At 41.2% G+C, this 20,914-nt stretch overlaps 8 protein-coding genes across 8 annotated transcripts; 4 read left to right on the top strand and 4 right to left on the bottom strand.

The window, feature by feature from the left end:
* Positions 1-8: 8 nt before the first annotated feature.
* LOC130694920 (uncharacterized) lies at positions 9-1,376 on the bottom strand. The gene is made up of 2 exons (XM_057518044.2): positions 1,073-1,376; positions 9-1,002 (listed from the first exon to the last, which is right to left on the bottom strand). The coding sequence occupies exons 1-2, from the start codon at positions 1,352-1,354 to the stop codon at positions 34-36; spliced, it is 1,251 nt and encodes a 416-aa protein (XP_057374027.1). The 5' UTR covers positions 1,355-1,376; the 3' UTR covers positions 9-33.
* A 507-nt stretch (positions 1,377-1,883) lies between these two features.
* Positions 1,884-3,395, bottom strand: LOC130694918 (uncharacterized). The gene is made up of 2 exons (XM_057518042.2): positions 3,094-3,395; positions 1,884-3,027 (listed from the first exon to the last, which is right to left on the bottom strand). The coding sequence occupies exons 1-2, from the start codon at positions 3,352-3,354 to the stop codon at positions 1,969-1,971; spliced, it is 1,320 nt and encodes a 439-aa protein (XP_057374025.1). The 5' UTR covers positions 3,355-3,395; the 3' UTR covers positions 1,884-1,968.
* A 361-nt stretch (positions 3,396-3,756) lies between these two features.
* LOC130694903 (2-hydroxyacyl-CoA lyase 2-like) lies at positions 3,757-6,506 on the bottom strand. Its single transcript, XM_057518016.2, has 12 exons — positions 6,298-6,506; positions 6,075-6,233; positions 5,865-6,009; positions 5,626-5,790; positions 5,445-5,556; positions 5,287-5,387; positions 5,036-5,214; positions 4,801-4,950; positions 4,581-4,739; positions 4,282-4,518; positions 4,056-4,226; positions 3,757-3,994 (listed from the first exon to the last, which is right to left on the bottom strand). The coding sequence occupies exons 1-12, from the start codon at positions 6,424-6,426 to the stop codon at positions 3,806-3,808; spliced, it is 1,896 nt and encodes a 631-aa protein (XP_057373999.1). The 5' UTR covers positions 6,427-6,506; the 3' UTR covers positions 3,757-3,805.
* A 249-nt stretch (positions 6,507-6,755) lies between these two features.
* Positions 6,756-8,150, top strand: LOC130694936 (synaptophysin-like). Its single transcript, XM_057518074.2, has 5 exons — positions 6,756-7,000; positions 7,068-7,192; positions 7,254-7,446; positions 7,510-7,698; positions 7,764-8,150. The coding sequence occupies exons 1-5, from the start codon at positions 6,938-6,940 to the stop codon at positions 7,884-7,886; spliced, it is 693 nt and encodes a 230-aa protein (XP_057374057.1). The 5' UTR covers positions 6,756-6,937; the 3' UTR covers positions 7,887-8,150.
* Positions 8,151-8,724: 574 nt separating this feature from the next.
* On the top strand, positions 8,725-11,403 carry LOC130694911 (alpha-amylase 1-like). Its single transcript, XM_057518029.2, has 15 exons — positions 8,725-8,918; positions 8,999-9,014; positions 9,086-9,243; positions 9,313-9,407; positions 9,471-9,602; positions 9,670-9,742; positions 9,817-9,947; positions 10,020-10,154; positions 10,231-10,340; positions 10,405-10,494; positions 10,565-10,718; positions 10,790-10,828; positions 10,893-10,969; positions 11,040-11,195; positions 11,270-11,403. The coding sequence occupies exons 1-15, from the start codon at positions 8,755-8,757 to the stop codon at positions 11,279-11,281; spliced, it is 1,542 nt and encodes a 513-aa protein (XP_057374012.1). The 5' UTR covers positions 8,725-8,754; the 3' UTR covers positions 11,282-11,403.
* Positions 11,404-11,489: 86 nt separating this feature from the next.
* On the bottom strand, positions 11,490-12,219 carry LOC130694948 (small ribosomal subunit protein bS16m-like). Its single transcript, XM_057518090.2, has 3 exons — positions 12,017-12,219; positions 11,745-11,897; positions 11,490-11,680 (listed from the first exon to the last, which is right to left on the bottom strand). Exons 1-3 carry the CDS (start codon positions 12,116-12,118, stop codon positions 11,540-11,542), a joined length of 396 nt encoding a protein of 131 aa, XP_057374073.1. The 5' UTR covers positions 12,119-12,219; the 3' UTR covers positions 11,490-11,539.
* Positions 12,209-13,764, top strand: LOC130694929 (serine/threonine-protein phosphatase 6 catalytic subunit-like). Its single transcript, XM_057518060.1, has 5 exons — positions 12,209-12,343; positions 12,618-12,713; positions 12,772-12,979; positions 13,045-13,124; positions 13,191-13,764. The coding sequence occupies exons 1-5, from the start codon at positions 12,272-12,274 to the stop codon at positions 13,647-13,649; spliced, it is 915 nt and encodes a 304-aa protein (XP_057374043.1). The 5' UTR covers positions 12,209-12,271; the 3' UTR covers positions 13,650-13,764.
* Positions 13,765-14,012: 248 nt separating this feature from the next.
* LOC130694890 (uncharacterized) lies at positions 14,013-20,799 on the top strand. Its single transcript, XM_057517996.2, has 8 exons — positions 14,013-14,918; positions 16,135-16,593; positions 16,672-17,489; positions 17,585-17,804; positions 17,889-18,647; positions 18,711-19,158; positions 19,230-19,936; positions 20,015-20,799. Exons 1-8 carry the CDS (start codon positions 14,409-14,411, stop codon positions 20,423-20,425), a joined length of 4,332 nt encoding a protein of 1,443 aa, XP_057373979.1. The 5' UTR covers positions 14,013-14,408; the 3' UTR covers positions 20,426-20,799.
* The last annotated feature ends 115 nt before the right edge of the window (positions 20,800-20,914 follow it).

Raw genomic sequence — 20,914 nt, 5'->3', positions numbered from 1 at the left:
GTTTGAAAAGAAAAACAATTTATACTGATATCTTTAAACTTTTGAGTTGCAGATCATCATCATCACACCTGCAGTGATGACTAATATTAGCGCTGGATAATAGTGCAGGACTTGAGCAGAATCTGATGCTACGTCGTGGTTCGTTTGAATCTGTTTTTGCTTTTCCGGTTGGTGTTCACTACGTGGTTCAGATTTCCCCTTCGAGTTCAGAAAATCACCGAGGATCTTGACATTCGGACAGGTAAGAATTCGATTATTTGTAGAGTCAGTCAGGATCTGTTCTTCGCACGTTGTGGGTACTCCTTTACCGCCACTGTTAGTCAAACTTTTTACTGTTGTATCCTCGTATTCAAACTTGAAATGTTCAAGCCAACGCATACTTTCGGCTGAGAAGGTTGGGGCTTTAAATATTAGAGATGCGTTAGAAGACATTACATCAGGCATAAAAGAAAGGACATTTTTGGTAGAAAATTGATTGTTTGTCAAATTTAGCATATCGGAGTAGGCGATATCCATTAGTCCTGACGTTGATGAAAGTGCGGCGAAATGATTTCCATCCATGCTGAACGTGGCCGCGTTAATTTTCAGACTTAGTCGATCTAAGTAATTATGGTTTATGGAAACAGATCGATCTGTGGGTAGCCTGTCTACTATTATAGTGACATCCGTCAAGTTACAACGGACAATTTTCAGTTCTGAGATGATTGAAATTGGAACTATTTCGATTCCCACCGGGAACGTGACGTTGACGAATGTGACTGTATCAGCTTCCAGTTGAGTAAAAGCGTCGTTGTTGCATACTAACTTGTTAACTTGTTGCAAAGACAGACGATCCACTTTTCGTAGCGAACCGGAAGCTATTTGCAAATGACCGATGCGTAGAAAATTGAACGACTTCATCGGTAATTCAGCAAACTTTGTTTGGGTAAAGTCAACAAAGGGGCAATCGACAACGTTTAAAGTTGTAATGGTCTTCGGAACCCTTACGTTTTCGAAATTAATCTGACAGTAAAAATTGGAGAATTACATTTTTTGAATTTTGGGAAGGTATTAATGGGATTTTTATGTTTACTTTTCTCAATTTGCCTTGATCCCCAATGATGCAACCGCAGTTGGCTCGCTCGTGTTTCCCATCGCACGTACAACCGGGAAGATTTTGACAGAGGTCAAAGACAGTGTCTTTTACACGAAGAGGTTTGCGCGCAGGATCTTCTTCCAAGTCGGTTTCATCTTCAAGCCCGCCAGTCTCGTCTGTAGGAATGCCCTTGTCAAAATTAGCAAAACAACCGCTTAAAAGTAGGAATGATGCGAAAAGAAACAAAGACCATCCCGATGGATGTTTGATAATTGACATTTCTAGTGAAATCCTAGCACAAAAGAAACGTGGTACTATGCGCAAGTCTCGGTCCACTTTGAAACTGTGCACTTAATGTCTGCTGTTCAATGAAGTCTACAGATTCGAAGAAGCTTAGGGACGATTGCCAAACTTGTTTTTGTTTTTTCACCTCAATCTAACAGAGAATGATATTCAGTTATTGCGAGATCGGATGTTAGTGGTAGTTTCCGTAGTAGTTTGGCGTCGGAAGGGGTGGTCAAACGCAGATTCCTGGCAATCCCGTTATGAGTAATTCTTCCGTCGACTCCGTTGCGTAAACATCAGAATCAATTCGTTAACGATATATTAGTCAAAATGTTAAATGTTCTTTTATAGTCTGATGAAAAAACAACGAGCGTTTCTTCATCAGAATTTACTAGAGCAACTGAGAATTTTGTCGTAGAACATGCAAGTTTTTCGTAGGTGGCCTGGTATTGGTCATTTTGAATTTGTCATTCGTAAAGGTGTGGCGTTTAATTGATTACCGAAAAAAGAAAAACTAATCAGGTCGAGAAGCTGGGGGAAGTTGTATTCAATTGGGAACTTAACCAACGAAAAAGAAAGGTCAACCGTTGTTACAATTTGTTTGTTTGTTAACTTGAAAGAAATGCAGAGAAATTCAGAAAACATAGGGCACAACCAAGAGAAAAGAACGTAATGGTAAATGTTGAAGCAGACGAACTGTTAGTAGGACGTCGAAATAGTGGTTTGAATTTTCCCGAACGAACGAAATCTTTCATTGACTGTGGAGTGGGGCAAAAGATCTGGTACTTGGGTGGTTTTGATCCCCAGACCCATTTCTCTTTGCATTCGTCGATGTTACTTCTTGTTCTGTTTCTAATCAAATTACCTTTAAATTCAAAAGTGAACATTGCCAACCACTTTTCAGCTGTTTCTGCCACTGTAGATTCGGTAGGTTTCTTTTCGTCCGGAAAGCTAATATCCATGATGCCCTTCTCTTCGACGCTAAAAAGCAGGTCAGGCATACGTTCGCGATTGTATGTGTTGCTGTTGAGCTCCATTGATTTGCTAAACTCGATGCTGGTGGTGGGTAGATTATCTTCAGATTCGCAGTGTCCATTAGGACTTGTATTCACCGGAATCAGTGGAACATTCGCCTTGATTGAGCAGAGACTAGTGAAGTTATTGCCTATCAGTTCGAAACGATTTGTTTTGATCATCCCTTTTAAACCTTCAAGCTCGCAGTTGCGAATGCTGACCGTAAGATTGGTCACGTCTTCTTGATTGATTTGGATTTTCATATCGGTTGATAGCTTTGATTCCCTAAATTCCAAAGCTGTATTGATTCGAATTGGACCGAAGGTACCAACGTGATTAAAATTGTCCATGTTGTTTTTGTTGAATGTAACATTCTTGAAGTGAACAATATCGGCTTCTAGATTGTCAAATGCTCGATTCTCGAAAGAAAGCATTTCTACGTTTTTAACTGTAAAATTTGAAACTTTCTTGAAAGCCAAAGGTCGAATGGTGACTCCAATTGAATTTTGAATTGAAATTTCTGTAAAATGTAATTGAGAGAATTCATCATTTGCACCGATGTCCAAGAAATCACAGTTAGAAATTCGGACAATTTTGAGATTTGGTGGAAACCTAACTCCAGAGAATTTCATGAAAGTCGGCGATGAAATTTTCTGTAAGTTGAAACAAAAATAGTTAATTTTCTCGCGTTTTGAACTCCACGTTTCTTAAGGTATTACCGGGTTTGCACTGCCATCAGATTTCGTACTTTGGCAATTGCAGTTGGCCATCATATTCTCTTCAGCGTTACCACTCATTGCGTCGCAAGTGCAACCACCTTGAACACACAGATAACGAGGGGATTTGCGTGCTTCGGGAAATTCGTTAACGTCGGTCATTGTAGGGAACGTGGAAGAGTCTTCTGTTATGCAATGTGTAAAAGGAAACAAAATAGCCAACGCCAAAAGCGACGTGCCTACTGGAAATCGCACCACTCGCATTTTTGTGCTTTGTTTTCGTTAGAGAAATGTGTGGGATGGACTGCTGTAAGCTTAATAGTTCAACGCGTCTTTCCAGCTCACTGGTTGAATTTTGTCTAGCGCAGGATGATAACAAATCAAGTTAAAATTCTTTAATGTAGTATGCCTGTCAGTTGAGGTTTCCGTTTTGTTTGGATTATTCGTGTCACCGTGCGGTAACTGTTATCAGAATTCTGTCCTTGGAATCAATGATTCAAATACCGGAAACGGGCTTGCTGCTACGCCTGCATTACTCGCAATTGAGTAACAACTAAACCGAAGTAATTACGTTTCCTAATGCATTTCAAATCTGATCAATTGTTTAAAAAATAGGTCTGCTTTATCTAGAAGATTGGATAAGTTGTGTACCCCATTAAATGTATCTTTTATTTATAGAATACTTAGTAGCGTGCTACATTTGTGTCACGGACATTTAAACAGAAATACTGCCGTCGCGGAATCCTGTTTTCCCGATCAATGCGTTTATCAAAACACTTTTGCCCGTCCGATGACTTTCTTCTCGCGCTTCGTTCAGGATGCGTTCAACGTCACTAGCATTCTCCCTCTTCAAGACGTAACCCATACCACCATAACCTTGGGCAACCACATGGTAATCCGTATGCTAAAAAAGCGATAAAATATTTAAGAAACCTCAAAATGTCGTCCTGTAATTTTAATCTTACATTCAATTTGCAAGCCACATCTGTGCCAAGGATGGTGACTTGTTCACGTAGGATTTGGGTCCATGCTGCGTCATTGCCTACGAGTGCCATAACAGGCAATTTAAATCGAGTGAATGTGTCGAATTCAGCAACTGAATATCCGCATGAGCCATCACCCCAAACGATCCAAACCTAACAGTAGAATTAGCATCATGTCTACCAGTTCGTTTTATGTAACAACGCCTACCTCACTGTCAGGACGGGCAAGCTTAGCTCCTAGCGCAAATCCACCACCAACACCAAGGGTGCCAAAAGCCCCAGGATCCAGCCAGCTCAACGGTTGGCGAGGTCTTAATATGTAAGCTGCCGATCCAACGAAATCTCCTCCATCGGCGACAAGAATCGCGTTATCGGGTAGTACTTTTTCTAGCGAATGAAGCACTGAAAGAGGATTTAAATGGGTTTCAGTCTCCTCAGCCGCCAACTGCAAAGCAAGAAAAAACTCGTGTGAAAGTGTGGCATGGACACAAATAATTGCAAGATTACTTTTTCGGTGGCAAGCTCCTTTTCTTTATCTCGTTTCTGGAGCGTAGCTACCCATTCAGGGTCCCATTTAAGGCCGTCAGCTGCTTCAGATAATTCGACGAGGAAGGTACCGACGTCTGCCTGAACGGCAACGGCTGGCTTCCAGAACATGTCGGAATTCTGTTTCAAAACAATGGAATTTAGAATACTACGATGTAAGTGTACCCAGTACCATCATTACTTTGTGCAATTGATCTTTGTTGCGATTTACGGCGATAATAGGAGCTTTACGTGGCAGCACACGCCCGTAAGAAAGTCGGAAATCGCACACAGAGCCGGCCAAAATGATTAAATCAGCTTCCTTGAGCGCATCTCGCCTGTGTTGTCTCGCCTGTAAATTAAATATTTAAATTGTAATGTAGTATTTAAAACGGGTTAAAGAAAACATTAAAATAATTAAATGTGATTCCACGAACTTGAAGGGAACTTTTAGATCCAAGAAGACCTCTGGACATTCCTCCTAAGTAGCAGGGAATGCCTAGCCGGTTAATTGCTCTGACTAATTCATCGCTTTTGACCGGTGGAAGAGTAGACTGACTGCCCATTAGGATAAGTGGCCGTTTGGCTTTCGATAGGAGCTGGACGGCTTTCGAAACTAAATGTTCATTTTATTTTTTTTAAATGTAACGCTCTTGTTTAAGTAATGGAATTCGGAAGTAGTACCTACCTTGCTGGCTGGTCGGCATTGGGATGTTGACTGCCAAAGGTTTCACTTCTACTGGATCCCATGCGCCAGCAAAAATATTGTCTACATAGTTATTTAGGTACCTAAAATACATTGGTTAATATTCGATGGTTCCGTAAAAAAAAGGGATTTAGTTATACCAATTCACGATTTTGTTGACCAAGCCTTTGCCATCACTTTTTGCTCCAACTTCACGTTTCACAAGATCGTACGAGTAGAGAACATCGATGGGCATTTCTATGAATACTGGACCTGGTCGTTAATAGAATTAGATCTTAAGAAGTCTGTGGGGTAAAGACAGATTAATTCAGGTATTCCTACCAGGTGTGTCTGACTGGGCAATTTGTAATGCTGTCCTCAGGATTGGAGCAATATCCCGTACTGATGTAACACTAACACAATATTTACAAAGTGGTCTGAATAATGACATTTGATCAATATCTTGCAGGGCGCCACGGCCTTTTAATATTGTTGCTGCTGCCCCACCTTGAGTTATTGAGTATAGAATTATTTATGACAGTTGTATACACCTCTTATACAAGTAATGGATAGTAACAAACCCAACAATAAAATAGGTGATTCAGCCATTTGAGCATTTTTTATGGCAGTGACAGTGTTAGTCAATCCAGGGCCAGCTGTCACAGCAACAGTACCTACTGTTCCTGTCATTCGTGCTACAGCATCAGCTGCAAAAACTGCTGAAACCTAATAAGGAATTTTAGAATAATATACCGAGTTATGGGGTTTCCATTATTAGCTAAGGTAAATACCTCATGCCTCGTATCAACCACTGTGATGCCAACTTTTTCTGCAGCAGCTAAAATTGGGGATATATGACCACCAGCTAAGGTAAACATTTGTTTGATATTGTGTGCATGTAATACTTGAGCAACAATTTCACCCCCATTCCGCTTTGATGTTTTATCAACCTAGGCACCACAAAATCAAACTTGATAGTAACTGAATTAGATAAAACAAAAGACATAATCAAACCTGATGTATTGCCAAATAGATCAAGTTAAATCGCTTAAAACCCCAACCAATCACTGCACCTACAATTGCTGATCCAAGAAACATGGATATTCCTGCTTCTTTAAATCCTGCTGCTAGAATTTCCAACATTTTTTTTTTCTCGAGAGGCTCGAGACTTTAACGACCTTTAGCGATACTAGTTGATTGAACCTATCAACTGAATCACGCCAGACGTCACTCACGTGTTTATTTTCTGCGGCACTCGAGTAGTATTAAATAATGCAACTTGGCAGTTTAAATTCTGTGTCACAGTTTTTGTTTTGTTTTTTTTACTAGAAAGGTATTCCTTCCAAAAGTTTGAAGTTCAAAAGAGTTAGAGAATCCTTGTGCAATTGTGCGCAATTATTTAAATTTCGCTGTCAAGAGAATGTTTAAAATATTGGCAACACTCTTTCCAAGCAGACTACCTTAAAAGTTTGGACCGCCCAATTTGGAGGCTGGGTATCGCTATTCTAATTACTTTTGGTTGAAAAGCTTGGCAGCTGTAAAGTACTTGTCCAACGTTCAGTAAAAAGGAAAGGTAAACGTCACTGATAAGACGAAAACAGTGGATTTGGACCCTTGAACGTTGGGTGTTGTTTTACTTATATCGCAAATACCAATGGATCAAATTGACATCAATGTTGTCAAGGAGCCGAGAGGTTTTCTCCGGGTTCTACAATTTGTATGTTTTCAAAAGTTTGAATTTTTGCCATGGGCTATACAGCTATAATGAATTTTTTTTTCCACAGGTATTTGCAATATGCGCTTTTGCAACGACAACAAACTTTGGGAGCACTTTTAGCTTTATTGTTAAATGCAAAAATGAAACGTTAGGAACCCACAAAATCACACAATCTATTGAATATCCATTCAGGTATAATTTCACTAGAAATTAGATGGTAACAATCTTGAATCATGACACTTTTTTCATGTAGGTTCGATCATGTAATAGTAGAAGAAAAAGCTTGTGGCAACAGCTATGCATTTTCATACTTTGGAGATTATTCATCTGATGCTGAGTTCTTTGTTGCTGCTGGAGTTCTTGCAATGCTTTACTCACTTGTATCTTTGGCATTCTATTGCCTCTGTGGCAGCAGCTATCAAACCAACAAAACCATTCCACTTGTGGTGTGTATTTTCTTTATTTAAATGAAGATTTTCAACTTTGACTCCTATTGTTTTATGCAAAAGGATTTTTTTGTTACAATGGTCATGGCTGTTTTCTGGCTGTCAGGCAGTGCTGCGTGGGCTTCTGGTGTCTCTGCTGTGAAATATGTTTCTGATCCAAGTGCTTGGATAAAGAATCTCAAAATATGCATGGAAAACGCTGAATGTTCTTCTCTGTACGCCGGAAACTTTGCTGGACTCAACATTTCTATCGTACTAAAAACAAAAAACAAAAAGAAAAACCTATTGAAATTCAATTGTTATATTTTGTTTTACAGATCTTCGGATTTTTGAATTTCTTCCTCTGGACAGTGAATTTGTGGTTTCTCTACAAAGAAACATCTTGGTTCCAGCAAGATAACGCAGCTGCCACTGGATCAGGTGGACAAACTCCCATCTAACATGTGAATCAGACTTATTCAATTGCATGAGTGAAGCAGGTCAGTATTTGTCTCGTTTGTAGTGCGCGTCTCCATGTATGGTATTTGTGTAGGAAAGAAAGATCTGACTCGTTCGACCGGGTATTTAAGTGCGTTAGTAAGTAAGACAATACCGCACATCTTTTTCGCAATTTGATTCATGCAATCAATAGCACATTGCATCTTTTCCGGCAATCATTCTGAAAGATTTATTCTATCAACTCCAATACACGGAGCATCGATTAACAGATTAATAGTCTCTGGCTCATCCTTCATGGTTGACTGAAAATCAGCGGAAGTGATGTATGACCAATTAAACTATCGGCCAGCCCAATGCATTTCCTTCCAATTGTATTCGGCTCGTTAATCTGATTGACTTGTTTAACCGCCCAAACTGCGTACAAATTTTATGCGTAGAACATTCGAGGCTTTCGTTAGGTTAAACCCAAATATGAAAGGAGATTACTGTGATATCGAAATGTATCTTAAAAGTATGCTGCTATCTTATTTGCCATCTTTGAAGGAAACAAAAAACGAACTGTGGCAAAGCCTTGTCAGTGTCGGGACTAATATTATATAATCCATAGTAGCGAAGGTAAAAGACGCAGAATGGCTTTCAACAAGGTGCAACCTGGTTGAAGTGCAAGGGCGACTAGGTATGTTTGTTGAAACTGAAACGTGTCAAGCGCGATAAACAAGGCCGTATTTTGAACTTAAAGATTTGGAGATATTGTGTACCGTCTCTTACAACATAAACTTGCATCTTTGATAAGGATCGCGTATATATTGAGTCGATGTAGACGTGCAATTTTAAACTGTTTTGCCACACTCGTATTCATTCTCGTACATTATGAGAACCATCCTGCTTCTGCTGGTGGCCGCTTTTGTGGCAGACCAAGCAGCTGGACAATGGAACGCCAATTATGCGGCTGGCCGCACGACCATGGTCCATTTGTTCGAATGGAAATGGGACGATATTGCTGCCGAGTGTGAGAGATTTCTAGGGCCCAAAGGGTAAGTATTTTTCACAATTTTTATTACTGTAATCAGTTTGATTTAAACAGATGATTGTATTTAACGCCCCTACCTAACAGATATGCAGGAGTTCAGGTATGCTTATATTTGAAATTTAACATAATACATGCATTTCAAAGGTACTAAAATTATATTTTAACTTGCAGGTCTCACCACCCAATGAGCATATTGTTATCATGGAATCTACCGTCCAACGACCGTGGTGGGAGCGTTACCAACCTGTTTCTTACAAATTAGTTACCCGCTCTGGTGATGAGAATGCTTTCAAGAACATGGTAGATCGTTGTAATGCTGTTGGGGTCAGGTAAGAACCAATTTATTTCTTGTTATAAATGTGGGTTTCAAAAGTTTAAATTACTGATTTCGTTGGCAGGATCTATGTTGATTGCGTTTTCAATCAGATGACACCTGGAAGTGGAACGGGTATTGGAGGATCATCCGTCGATGGAGGATCCATGAGCTATCCTGGTAACTGAAATTTAAACAAATTACAACGTACCTACTTTGTTAATGCATACATGTTCTTCAAAGCCGTTCCGTACGGACCCAATGACTTTACTCCTAGGTCAAGCTGCCCAAGCGGTTCAGGTGATATTGAAAATTACGGCAATGCCCAGCAGGTGCGTAACTGCAAACTTAGTGGAATGCCCGATCTCTACCAAGGTAAACAACTTGAAAACAACTCATTTTTTAAAATGAACAAATTACCAAAAGACAAATTAAATTCCAGGATCGGAATACGTCCGTGGTAAGATCCTAGAGTTTCTTAACAGGCTGACTTCGTACGGTGTAGCTGGTTTCCGGTAATATACTGCAAAACTTACGCTCTAAACAAATGAGGAGCAAGTAAACAAACGCATATTCACTTGTCTTTCAGATGGGATGCAAGCAAACATATGTGGCCTGGAGATTTGAAAATTATATCCGACAGGCTTGATAACTTACCCACTGCAAAAGGATTCCCTGCTGGTTCCAGGCCTTACATCTACATGGAAGTCATCGATCAAGGTACACATTCGTCCTAGTCCATGTATCCCTTAAACGGAGGTATGATTACTTAACTTTCAAACCATCGTTTAGGAGGAGAGCCAATCACTGCCAACGAATACTTCTACATCGGCCGCGTGACCGAGTTCAAATACGGAAGAAAACTCAGCGACGTCTTCCACAAGAAAACTGCATTGAAATATTTGGTGAACTTTGGCGTTGGTTGGGGTAAGCATTAGTTGCTAGTAGACTTGTTTTGACTAGTGGCATCTTTATTTTGAAACAAAAACGTTTTTCTTTTTAGGTTTGATGCCCGAGGGCAATGCTTTGGTCTTCATCGACAATCATGACAACCAACGCGGTCACGGTGGAGGCGGTGATCTCTTGACGTTCCGAGAGTCTAAACTCTACAAGGTAAATGTCTAATTCTAAAACAGTCCAGTTATTTTACTTAAGATTTGTGTAAACAAAAACGCAGATGGCTGTTTCCTACATGTTAGCGTGGCCCTACGGCGATGCCCGTGTCATGTCCAGCTACTATTGGGACCAGTACATGGTGAACGGACAGGTATAGCATACTTTTGCGTTTCGATGAATTAGAACAACCGCTAAAGAAAATCCCGCATTTCCTTCGTTAGGATCAAAATGACTGGGTAGGACCACCTCACGATAGCAATTTCAACATCCTGTCTCCAACCATTAATGCTGATGAGTCGTGCGGAAATGGCTGGATTTGTGAACATCGATGGCGACAGATCTACAACATGGCCAAGTTCCGCAACATTGTTGCAGGTACCTGACCTAGTCGAAAGCACATTAGTTTTAGTTTCATAATAAATGATTTCAATTTAAACCATGTACAGGCACAGGCATGAATGACTGGTGGGACAATGGAAACAACCGTAAGCAACCAGCAAATTTATTACGTTTCTTCATTCATCACATGATTCTTCTTTTGTGTTTCAGAAATCGCGTTCTGTCGCGGAGGCAAGGGTTTCATTGCAATTAACAACGAAGGCTCAAACATGTCCCAAACTCTACAGGTTTTATTAAGCGACCAAAACGTATCCATAATAGCAATTATTAGATTTTTTTTCTATGAATTTTTAACAGACCTGTCTTTCGGCTGGAACATACTGCGACATTATCTCGGGCAACTTGTCTAATGGAAAGTGTACAGGCAAATCAGTTACAGTAGGATCTGATGGCAGAGCTTTAATTAGCATCGGCTCAGCAGAGGAAGATGGAGTGCTGGCAATTCACGTTGAGGTAAGATTTTCGGCATTGTTTTGATTTAAAAATCTTAACTCTTTTTAAATTGTTCCATCGTTCTTTTCGTTTAGTCAAAGCTGTAACCACATCTGGCATGGCTTATAACTTGGAGATGAATTCTTTAATTGGAACATAAACTAAAATGCAATAAATGTAAAATCAGTGCAAATGTATACCTGTGATCAATAAATACCTTAAGCCGAAATTCACCATATTTCAACTATGCAGATACAGGAGACATTTTGAAAAGAATTGCTGAATTCTATATGAATATTTACAACCAGCAAGACATTGTTCTAACAAAAATGATTTATTTTCACTAATTGGGAAACAGAAACATGCTAAATTTTGGGATTGTCAAGAGGTGGAGCAATTCCTATAATAGCTTCGATTTTTCTTTCTCTGGGTGGTTCTCGTCTATTCTTCCATGCTTGAATTAGGGTCCTTGGGTGGTTTGGAAGGAATCCAGAGAGGCCAAGCAACTAAAATTTTCAATGGAACTGAAATTAGAAATGAATTGAGCCAACAACACTCAAATAAATGAACCTGGGCAACAGGATCACTAAGTCCAGCTCCTTGTGCAAGCCAGTACTGAATTCTTTCCAAGTTGAGGGCAACTAGTTTTTCATTTTGGCTGTTGGGCATTGCATCAAAGCTGCCAACCTGTTCAATTACTGGTCCATCTTGAGTATCCTTTGTCTGCAAAGTCAAAAGAGATGTTAACATCCGGGTTTATACACGTTGTACATAAACGGTTTAAATATCGACTAAACAACACAAAAAAAGTATGAAATGCGATTTAGAAAAAATTATGCAACCTTTTGAACGACAATATGATAGAAAGGTCGATTTGTGCATCCATGTCTATTTAAACGAATAACTTTGCCGATTTTTGTAAAGGTTTGTACAGCAGACGCCATGATGATACTCGACTAGGGTGACACCTGGAGACCCATTATAGTGGCTCTTAGTGCACGTCAAATGTTTGGTGAGAAGAAAGTCGTCAAAAAAATAAATTTAAGAAAAGAACTTTTTCTGTTTCTCGATTAATTGGGTGCTGTCACACGAAAAAAATGGTGGCAGATGTAGACAGATGGATAGATATAGCTCGTGAGTGTAAATACCTACCTGAAAATGAAATGAAGGTAAGTTAGCAAACGACATGCCGCCAGTTTGTTACGGTGGTACGATTAAAATTTTGACGTGACATGTTCAAGTTTTTTTACTAGCTATTTCTTTTGCCATTAGGCACTAAAAATTATATAATTGATCAGGATGTTAATGTTATTCTAAATAAGGCTAGTAAAGTACTTGAACTGTTACATCTTTTACAGTTGGTTGCTACAGACACTGACATTTAAGCTATCTTTATCACTGCACATGATGAAATATTCATTCTAATCTTTTGCTTGTCTGCAGAAACTTTGTGAACTGGTTTGTGGCTTGTTGCTTGAAGAATCTAATGTACATTATGTTTCTACTCCTGTTACTGTCTGTGGAGATATTCATGGCCAAGTATTGAAAACATGCTACAACAATATGGATAAAACTTTAAAAAAATTCATTTCTTCAGTTTTATGACTTGGAAGAGTTGTTCCGAACTGGGGGTCAAGTTCCAGACACAAACTATGTGTTCCTTGGGGATTTTGTTGATCGGGGCTACTACAGTTTAGAAACTCTCACACGGTTGCTTACCTTGAAAGCCAAATATCCAGACAGAATCACTTTGTTGCGAGGAAACCATGAATCCAGACAAATCACCCAAGTTTATGGCTTTTATGGTATAAAGTCTAAATATATATATATATTCAAAACTTTAACCCATTGCATTCTTAACATTTCATAGATGAGTGTCAAAACAAATATGGCAATGCAAATGCATGGAGATATTGTTGCCAGTTATTTGATTTACTCACTGTGGCTGCGGTATATCTATTATTTTTTCGTTCTCCTTAAACATGCAATCACTAATTGACAATGTTTTTATGGCAGTTAATTGATGGTGAAGTGTTGTGCGTGCATGGCGGCCTTTCTCCCTCTATTCGGACACTGGATCAAATCCGCACAATCGAACGAAATCAGGAGATCCCGCACAAAGGAGCGTTTTGCGACCTAGTGTGGTCTGATCCGGAGGACGTTGAAACATGGACAATAAGCCCTCGAGGTGCTGGTTGGCTTTTTGGCTCCCGTGTCACCCATGAATTTATGCATCTCAACGGATTAGACCTGATCTGTCGTGCTCACCAATTGGTTCACGAAGGCTACAAGTTCATGTTCGACGACAAATTAGTGACCGTCTGGTCAGCACCAAATTACTGCTATCGTTGCGGCAACGTGGCTGGAATCTTGGCGCTGAACGAGGACAAGTCCCGTAAGCCTAAACTATTCAACGCTGTGCCCGATAGTGAGCGCGTAATTCCGCCGTACACGACGACACCCTACTTCCTGTGAGTTTTAAAAACATAGCCCTGAAACTTCTCCAACCACTCTGCATTCGTTGATAAATAAATAAACACGTGTAAAATCAGTTCAATCCTCCAAAAGTCAATAAATGCTTTTATGCTGAGCTGTCCTTTTATGTTAGGCATGTAAAAAAAAAAATGTTATAACTGATTATTAAAGAAGTCTAAAGCTAGGTCAAGATTTATTTGTCTGAGTCGTGATAATTTACAATCAAAGAATATAATAACTAAATAACTATATAATAACTAAAGAAAATTCGCCGTTACTTTATTCTTGTTTTCTAGTCAAGGTGACAATTGTTAGGTGGCGTTGGAGTAGTACATATTTATTAGAATTTAAAAAATGTCATCCGCCCTCTTCGGGAATTTGCTTCTTCAGTGTTTAAAGTGATTGCGGGATCTTTTCTGTTGTCCGATGTGGAATCCCGCTGCTTAACACAAAAAAGCTGTGAAAACCAAGACCGCCTAGGGCATAAATGCTGAAAAGCAATTGGAAAGCAGAAAGAGATTGCTCCCCTACCTCTCATTTTTCACCTTTTCCCGTTCTCCCATTACCTCGGTATGGCTTGAGGCTATTTCATTTTCGTCTCAGTCGACGCTTCTCTTCTCAAAGAGAGTGTCAGTCTAGCTAAACAGTTCGTCGAGTGCTGTTGTTCTGAACAAATCCAGTTGAGTTTGGGCCTGTTTGAATCTTGTGAAATGTGTGTTCTGAAATTGTTTTGAGTAAATAGTTTTGTTGAACTACCTGATGGCTTCGTGTCCTCTTGCCATCCAGCTGAAGCTGGAGGATCAGATCCCATTTGTGGATGCTGAAGGTTCTTGTGATGGAAGTATCTCATCTGTGGGAACAGGTAGCATTCTTGGACACTCCACCACCAGTGAAGAATACCTGGAAAAAAATGAAAGTCAAGAGAGATTGTGGAAGTTTCATCAGAGTCATCAAGATTCCATGGGAGATCATCATAGTCTGAATAATATCCTGGATACAGTTTCATCATCCCAGACCAGATTGACAGATCTGGATTATTCCTCAGTAGACCAGATTAATGGGTCACACATAAACAATTCACATGAATCTATCAAGATTGAATCTCATCTGGACACGGCTGTCACCATTGATGATCCTATGAAGGATGAAAGCAAAACTCCTTCAACTAATGGTACTAGGCACACAAGGCCAAACACTCTCATCTTGGGAAAGGATGTCAAAGGTGGATTTGTTTCCCTAACTTCTGCATACACCTCTCTTACAGAACAGGTAAATAAATCTGCTTAAATATACAACCATAGAAGTAATCCATCTTGTCAGGAAGTTGTGGTTTCATGCTTCTCACACACAGAAGCTGCTAGAGTATAGGATAAACAGTAGGGGAAAAGTTTCCGTCTCGTTGCATTTTAAGAAAAAGGGGGAAACATCGTATTGGGTTGCCGTGGAAAATGTTCGTAGTCGAAACACGCGCTCCGTATTGTTTGTGTGTGTCAAGCATACAGATCAAGTAGTGAAGGAAAAAAAGCTGGGTGGGTGGCGTGTTTGTTTGCATAGGAGACACGCTTCCTTTCGCAGTTAAGCCAATCATCCGCCCTTGTCTTTTCGTTTTTCGAGTAGTGTTAAAAAACCGGTCTGGGCTCTTCTTTTTCTCAGCGCAACAGCCGACAGGAAATGGGCAGTATTGTCCATTTTTAGACCTTCAAGTTGGATCATCACACATTCCCCGACGTTCACTAACAAACATGATAGGCCGGTCTGTTTCCCAGCTGATAAACAAACTTAACCGGGGAGGGAGTTAAATGCACTCTCTCAAGTATGTGCGCATGTGTAGTAAAATTTACGCTCTGATTCATCGTAACATCCGGCTGAACTTTGTTCTAATTTCTATTCTAAAAATATTAAAGAAAAAAGATTGCTTAACGCGTGTTTATTTGATTCAGTGCGTGATTTTTTTAAAAATGTTTATGGATCACCTCCCCCTCTAACCCAAAATAGTAAGACCAGCTGCTTTGTGGCACACTTAGAAGAAATCGGCCAATTAAGATACGAGTTGTAATGGAACTAGTTTATCCAGGATCACTTGATCTTGCTCGTTCTCGATGCCTGTTTATTTTCATTTAAGCCGCGTCCTATTTAGAAAACAATCGACAAAGAATAATCTGAGAATTCTACTTAGTTGCATACCCGGTGGTGACTTCATATTGCTTAAAGCCAATCCACGAAAATGACAAACACCTCACGATTTCTGTGTTTTTTTTTTTTACCCATCACGTATTCATTACCATAACGGGAATAGTTTTTTTTATATAACTTTTTTTCCCTCCCGCCAATCGTGCAGCATTCTTAAGCAACAGAAACCACTGCCAAGCCTATACACGTTTTCCATATTTGGACATTGATGAATAATTTTTGTTTAAAAAAAAATGCTTTGTGTTTATGAGGCAATAACTTGTTTTTTCTTTTTTCTGTTACAAAAAAATTGTAGTTGAGCGATAACTACGAGTCCATCTACAACAGCAGCGTTAGTTACGGCTGTAATGGTCAGTTAAGCCCAACAAAATCCATTCATTCGGCCGCTTCGACTTCCAGTCCATCACAACCCCATCACTACATTTCATCGTACCGGATAGCACGAACATCCTTATCACGCCGGACGGGCTCCAAAGTGGCACCGACGGCCTCAGCCTCGTCTTCCTCGTCGTCATCGACCTTGGATCGGGTCGGAGTGGACCCTAGTCATCGATTACAGACGATACTAAAACAGCGCTATCAAAAGCTTTGTGACAGTTTGCCGGCCGTCTCGTGGTGTCCGGATTTCCAGCCACACGTCCGACAAATGATTTTCAGTCTGGCTCGCGATTCCTCCTGGGAGAAGGGCTCGGCGACACCGCAAAGGCCTAATCTACGCCGGATACCCCTACATGGCATCTTTTCTGAGGATCGCGTAGGGATTTCCACCCCATTGATTTCGTTTGAAACTAAAAGGCTAATGTCTCCCCCCTTTTTTATTTGATTTTTTTAGAGATCAGATAGGCCGAAATCTGGTGGACAGAGAGTTTTAATCATGGGCGAGACTGGCTACGGGAAAACAACATTGCTGCTTCGGCTACTGAACGATTGGAGCACGCAAGACCCGGCCTTGGGCTACTTGGCACGGTTTAAGCTGGTCTATTTCCTCTCGTGTCGTGACTTGACCGGGCAACGTGTTAATTTATTTGGTACGCCAACTAAAGATGAAACTGAATTGGCTATCAGTTTAGCGGCCGAGACGGAAAATCAAACGCTTTTCCTGCTGGATGGGTTGGACGAGCTCAATATCTGGCCCGAAGAGATTAAAGATTTGTTAGAAGGCCGTCTTTATCCGGCCAGCACTGTTTTGGCCACTTCGCGCCCGGTGCCGTCAGCCGTGGCTCATCCGGCATTTCACAAACGGATCATCATCCACGGTTTCGAGCTGGTCCATGTCGAAAGCTTCATTCGCTCTTTCTTCGCCACGCCACACGACCTCGAGCGTGACCAACCTCCCGCAATGATGGATCTGCTACAGGCCCGCCCCCGTCTGATGAAATTGGCATCCAACCCGCTTATGTGTTTCTTACTCTGTCTCGTCTTCCAAGAAGAGGGCGGCAGATTGCCGGAATCGGCTGCCGAGCTCTTTGGTCTACTCATGCGTTTCGTCATGCTGCGCTCCCTGCGCCAGCAGCAAGGTCACATGACAACGCAACAGCGCAAAATTTTGCTGGACTTTGGCCGTTTAACATTGCAGGGTATTAAAGAAAACCGGTACACCTACACTGATTCGGAGATTAAAAGCGCATGCCAAACGCTGGACATTGTCAAGTAAAGATATTTCAATATGAACATTTTTAATTCCAAAAAAACCTGTTCCACTCACCTAATTGGCTGTCAATTATTCGTTGGCTTTGTCAACGTAGATGGGGTTTCTTATTGAAAGGCATTAACGTGAATGTCAAAGGACAGAAGCGGACATTCTACCAACCCATCCATTCGGCGTGGAGTGAATACGCTGCCGCATTGTATCTAGCTTCAGTTTCACATTATGCCAATATTATACAAAGGGAAGTTTATAGCCTTCCTTTGGATGCCGAGCCTTGTTTAACGACTAGCGCCGGAATCTACCGCAGCTCTCTGCAGGTATCATTTCATTTTGCATAATATTTTTTTTTTACATAATTCTCCATTGTTCTTTTGTTTTATTGTTTATGCTTATGGCTACAGGTGTTATTCTTCCTGTGCAGTGTCCTGTCAAAGAAGGCCTATTTGCTGTACAACATCCTGTCTCCGCTAGATTTCCCTTGTGTGACGCTTTTAAGTTTTCTGCAAACGGCCGGCCGGAGTAATGTCAATGTAGCCGCCCTGTGTAAACTTGTCCAGGGTCACGCTTCAGTTACAACTTCATCTGAAAGTCAACTGCAAAGTTGGGCTGCTCTGGTCGACCATCCGGAATGTCTTCTTCATTCAATGGCCATACGCTACGATGGTCTTGTTGACGGCCAGTCGCTTTTATCGCTGGTTGACGTCGTCGGACGTAACTCAACGCTTCATACACTCAGGATCTCGGCTGTGATTGGCCAAGGTCTCGAAGCCGTTGAATTATCGCAAGTCGCCCGCCAACTCGGACCCATGATGAGCAAACCCAAGTTGCAGACCTTGGAGCTGGCAATCTCGTCCGTTGATGAAGAGGTGTCCATCGCCGACGCTCTTCAACCGCTTGTAGATGCACTTTGCGCCTCAATTGGCAAAACAGCCGTCTCGAAACTCGTCCTTGACATGGAATTAAGTGCTGGACAAGTGACGCAACTCGGTCAGGCTTTGCCGGCAAGCAGCGTCCGCTCCTTGCATCTCTTGCACTTATCTTGCGCATGGAATGGCCTCCAGGCACTTACCTCCTTGATCAACAATTCGGGCAGTAGCGTAACTGGACTCGATTTAAGTGGTTGCTGGGCCGCCACGTCTTCTGTCAGCCAAACGCAACAGGTAATGCGCTAATGACCTAATATAATAACACCTTATTTACTTAGTTGCTGTTTATCAATTTAGACGGTCGTTGATTCGCCAACGGCCTGTGGCACTCTGTCCGGCAGTAGCAGTTGTTCGACCGGCTCTCCAGCAGCGACTCCCACACCCGATCCACTTAACCACCATTCGCCGCGACCGACCAAGCAACAGCAACAACAATTTCTCTCTTTGCCCAGGAGACCTACTCGCGGATCGAGGAGCTACAGCAGCTTGACCAGGGCCGGCCAACAGAATAACCAACAAGGATTTTCGTCGTCATCCAATTATCTTTCACGAACGGATGAGAAACGCCGTTCAGATTCCATGCTGTTCCAGAAGGTATTGCTGCCTCTACCAGCATGCGATCGTTCCTCACACCTTCAGTGCGGATTCCACCTGCTGTTCGAAGCTTTGAGACATCCGTCTTGCCGACTAACGCAGCTCAATCTCAGCAAATCGTCTTTAAGCGTTTCTGACGCCATGTGTTTAGGTATATACAATTTAACGATCATTTTTCACTACTCGAAAATCAATGGATGTATTTTATTTGTTTTTTTATAGGCGAAAGCTTAAGAAAAAACCGTGTCCTCGTTTCTCTTCGATTGGAAGGTCTATCGAGTTTGAAAGAAGTTCTTCCCGTTTGTTTATCGCTGGCCGAAAACAAGGCTCTCCAACTACTTGACGTCAGCTCCAATCATGTGTTGGTAAACGATTCCGCATTCCAGCTCATCTGCCGCGCCTTGGGCCGAAATTGTATTTTACAATCGTTGAGAATGTGCGGCTGGACATTTTGTCTCGAAGAAGAAGATACTTTCAAAACGCTCTCGGATGCTGTTCAAACCAGTCGGCTTCGTGAATTAGCACTTTCCTCATCTCTAATTCGCATCCCCTTTCAAGATAAACGCAGTCGGTTGTCGTCTGCTTTGCTTGGTCCGGTCATGCTTGATGAACTGGTGGCGCTAATGTCGCAAGAAGGCTTCGATCAAGTTCGTTCAGACTGGCTGGCTTTCCTGAAACTGGATAATTGCCGATTGGAATTGAATAGCAAATTAACTTTACGTGGCGCCCACTTAGTCTTTTTTACAAGGGGGTTCCAGCGACTAAGTGAAGTCAATCTTGCTCTTGATGCCTCCAGCACCACCGAACCGCTGAGAGATAAAGCAGCATTGGCATTTTTCCAATCCCTGTCGCAATCTTGTTCCCAACTCAGAACTTTAGTGCTGAATAATTGGAAATTCCAGTGGAGTAAACCAGACAAAGTTCTTAAGGTACGAACAAAAAAAAAAGCAATCAAAAATAGGGAAACGATAAGTGACTAATTGATGTGCATTTTCTTCTTCATTTAGGGAATTGCTAAGAGCCTTAAAAACATGGCGCTGAGTTGCATCAGCTTGGATGGGTTGGTTCTACAAGCGGACCAGCCTTCATCGGTTGCAGAATTGTCCTTTGCTTTAGTACTCATCTCGACATTAAATAATCTAGCACTTCTTTCCCTGAATGGTTGGCGGTTCAGTAACGAAGATTCCGTTGATTTGGGCAAAGCAATTCGCGATAAACTGTCTAGCAATGTGCTGGAATTATCTCTAAAAAACGTGCCATCACAGACGACCAGGTTAATAGTCAAGGTGGCAGAAGAGAATGGAAGAGTTAACGTAAGCCGTGGAAGTAGTGCCGGCCTTTACCGATTCAAGAAGACGGGTCGTGCCCCAAGTTTCCTCAACAAAATGATGTTGATCACGTCCTCCTGGAAAGAATGAATTGCAATCGTTGAGTCTTAGTTGTGATTCTCAAACTGTGATCGTTTGTTCCCTAACACAAACCAGATAGTTTCGATCTTTACTTCCTTTTTTTTTTGCATCCCCACCTAAGTGGCGCGTTGTTTTTCGCCATGATTTTTCTTACTGTTATCACATCCCATGTTGCCATTAATCACATGACCTTAATGTATTGTTGCCTTATGGACTCGCTGTCTTTCTCGTTGGCTTTTTTCTTCTAGACCCCGTAATTTTTTTTACGAACCTCTCCTCGTTGCAGGAGATTTTCTTCCTCTCTTTTCTAAAGCAATTGGTTTGAATAGTTTTCACATATTGTTTTCATTAGATGTTCAATATATTGACATATTGCAACAGTTTTTTTTTTCGTTATTCCTTAGGCAATTGTATGAAGGTATTTGACGATGTGACACGTATTAGTCTTTAATAGGTCACCGTATTTCGTCACTAACGACGTAGAGAGACTTGTCCTAA

This window comes from Daphnia carinata, chromosome 4 (genome assembly GCF_022539665.2).
Source record: "Daphnia carinata strain CSIRO-1 chromosome 4, CSIRO_AGI_Dcar_HiC_V3, whole genome shotgun sequence".
NCBI classification, from domain to species: domain Eukaryota; kingdom Metazoa; phylum Arthropoda; class Branchiopoda; order Diplostraca; family Daphniidae; genus Daphnia; species Daphnia carinata.
Note: the sequence above shows the minus strand (reverse complement) of the source record. Positions and strands in the feature narration are given on the sequence as shown.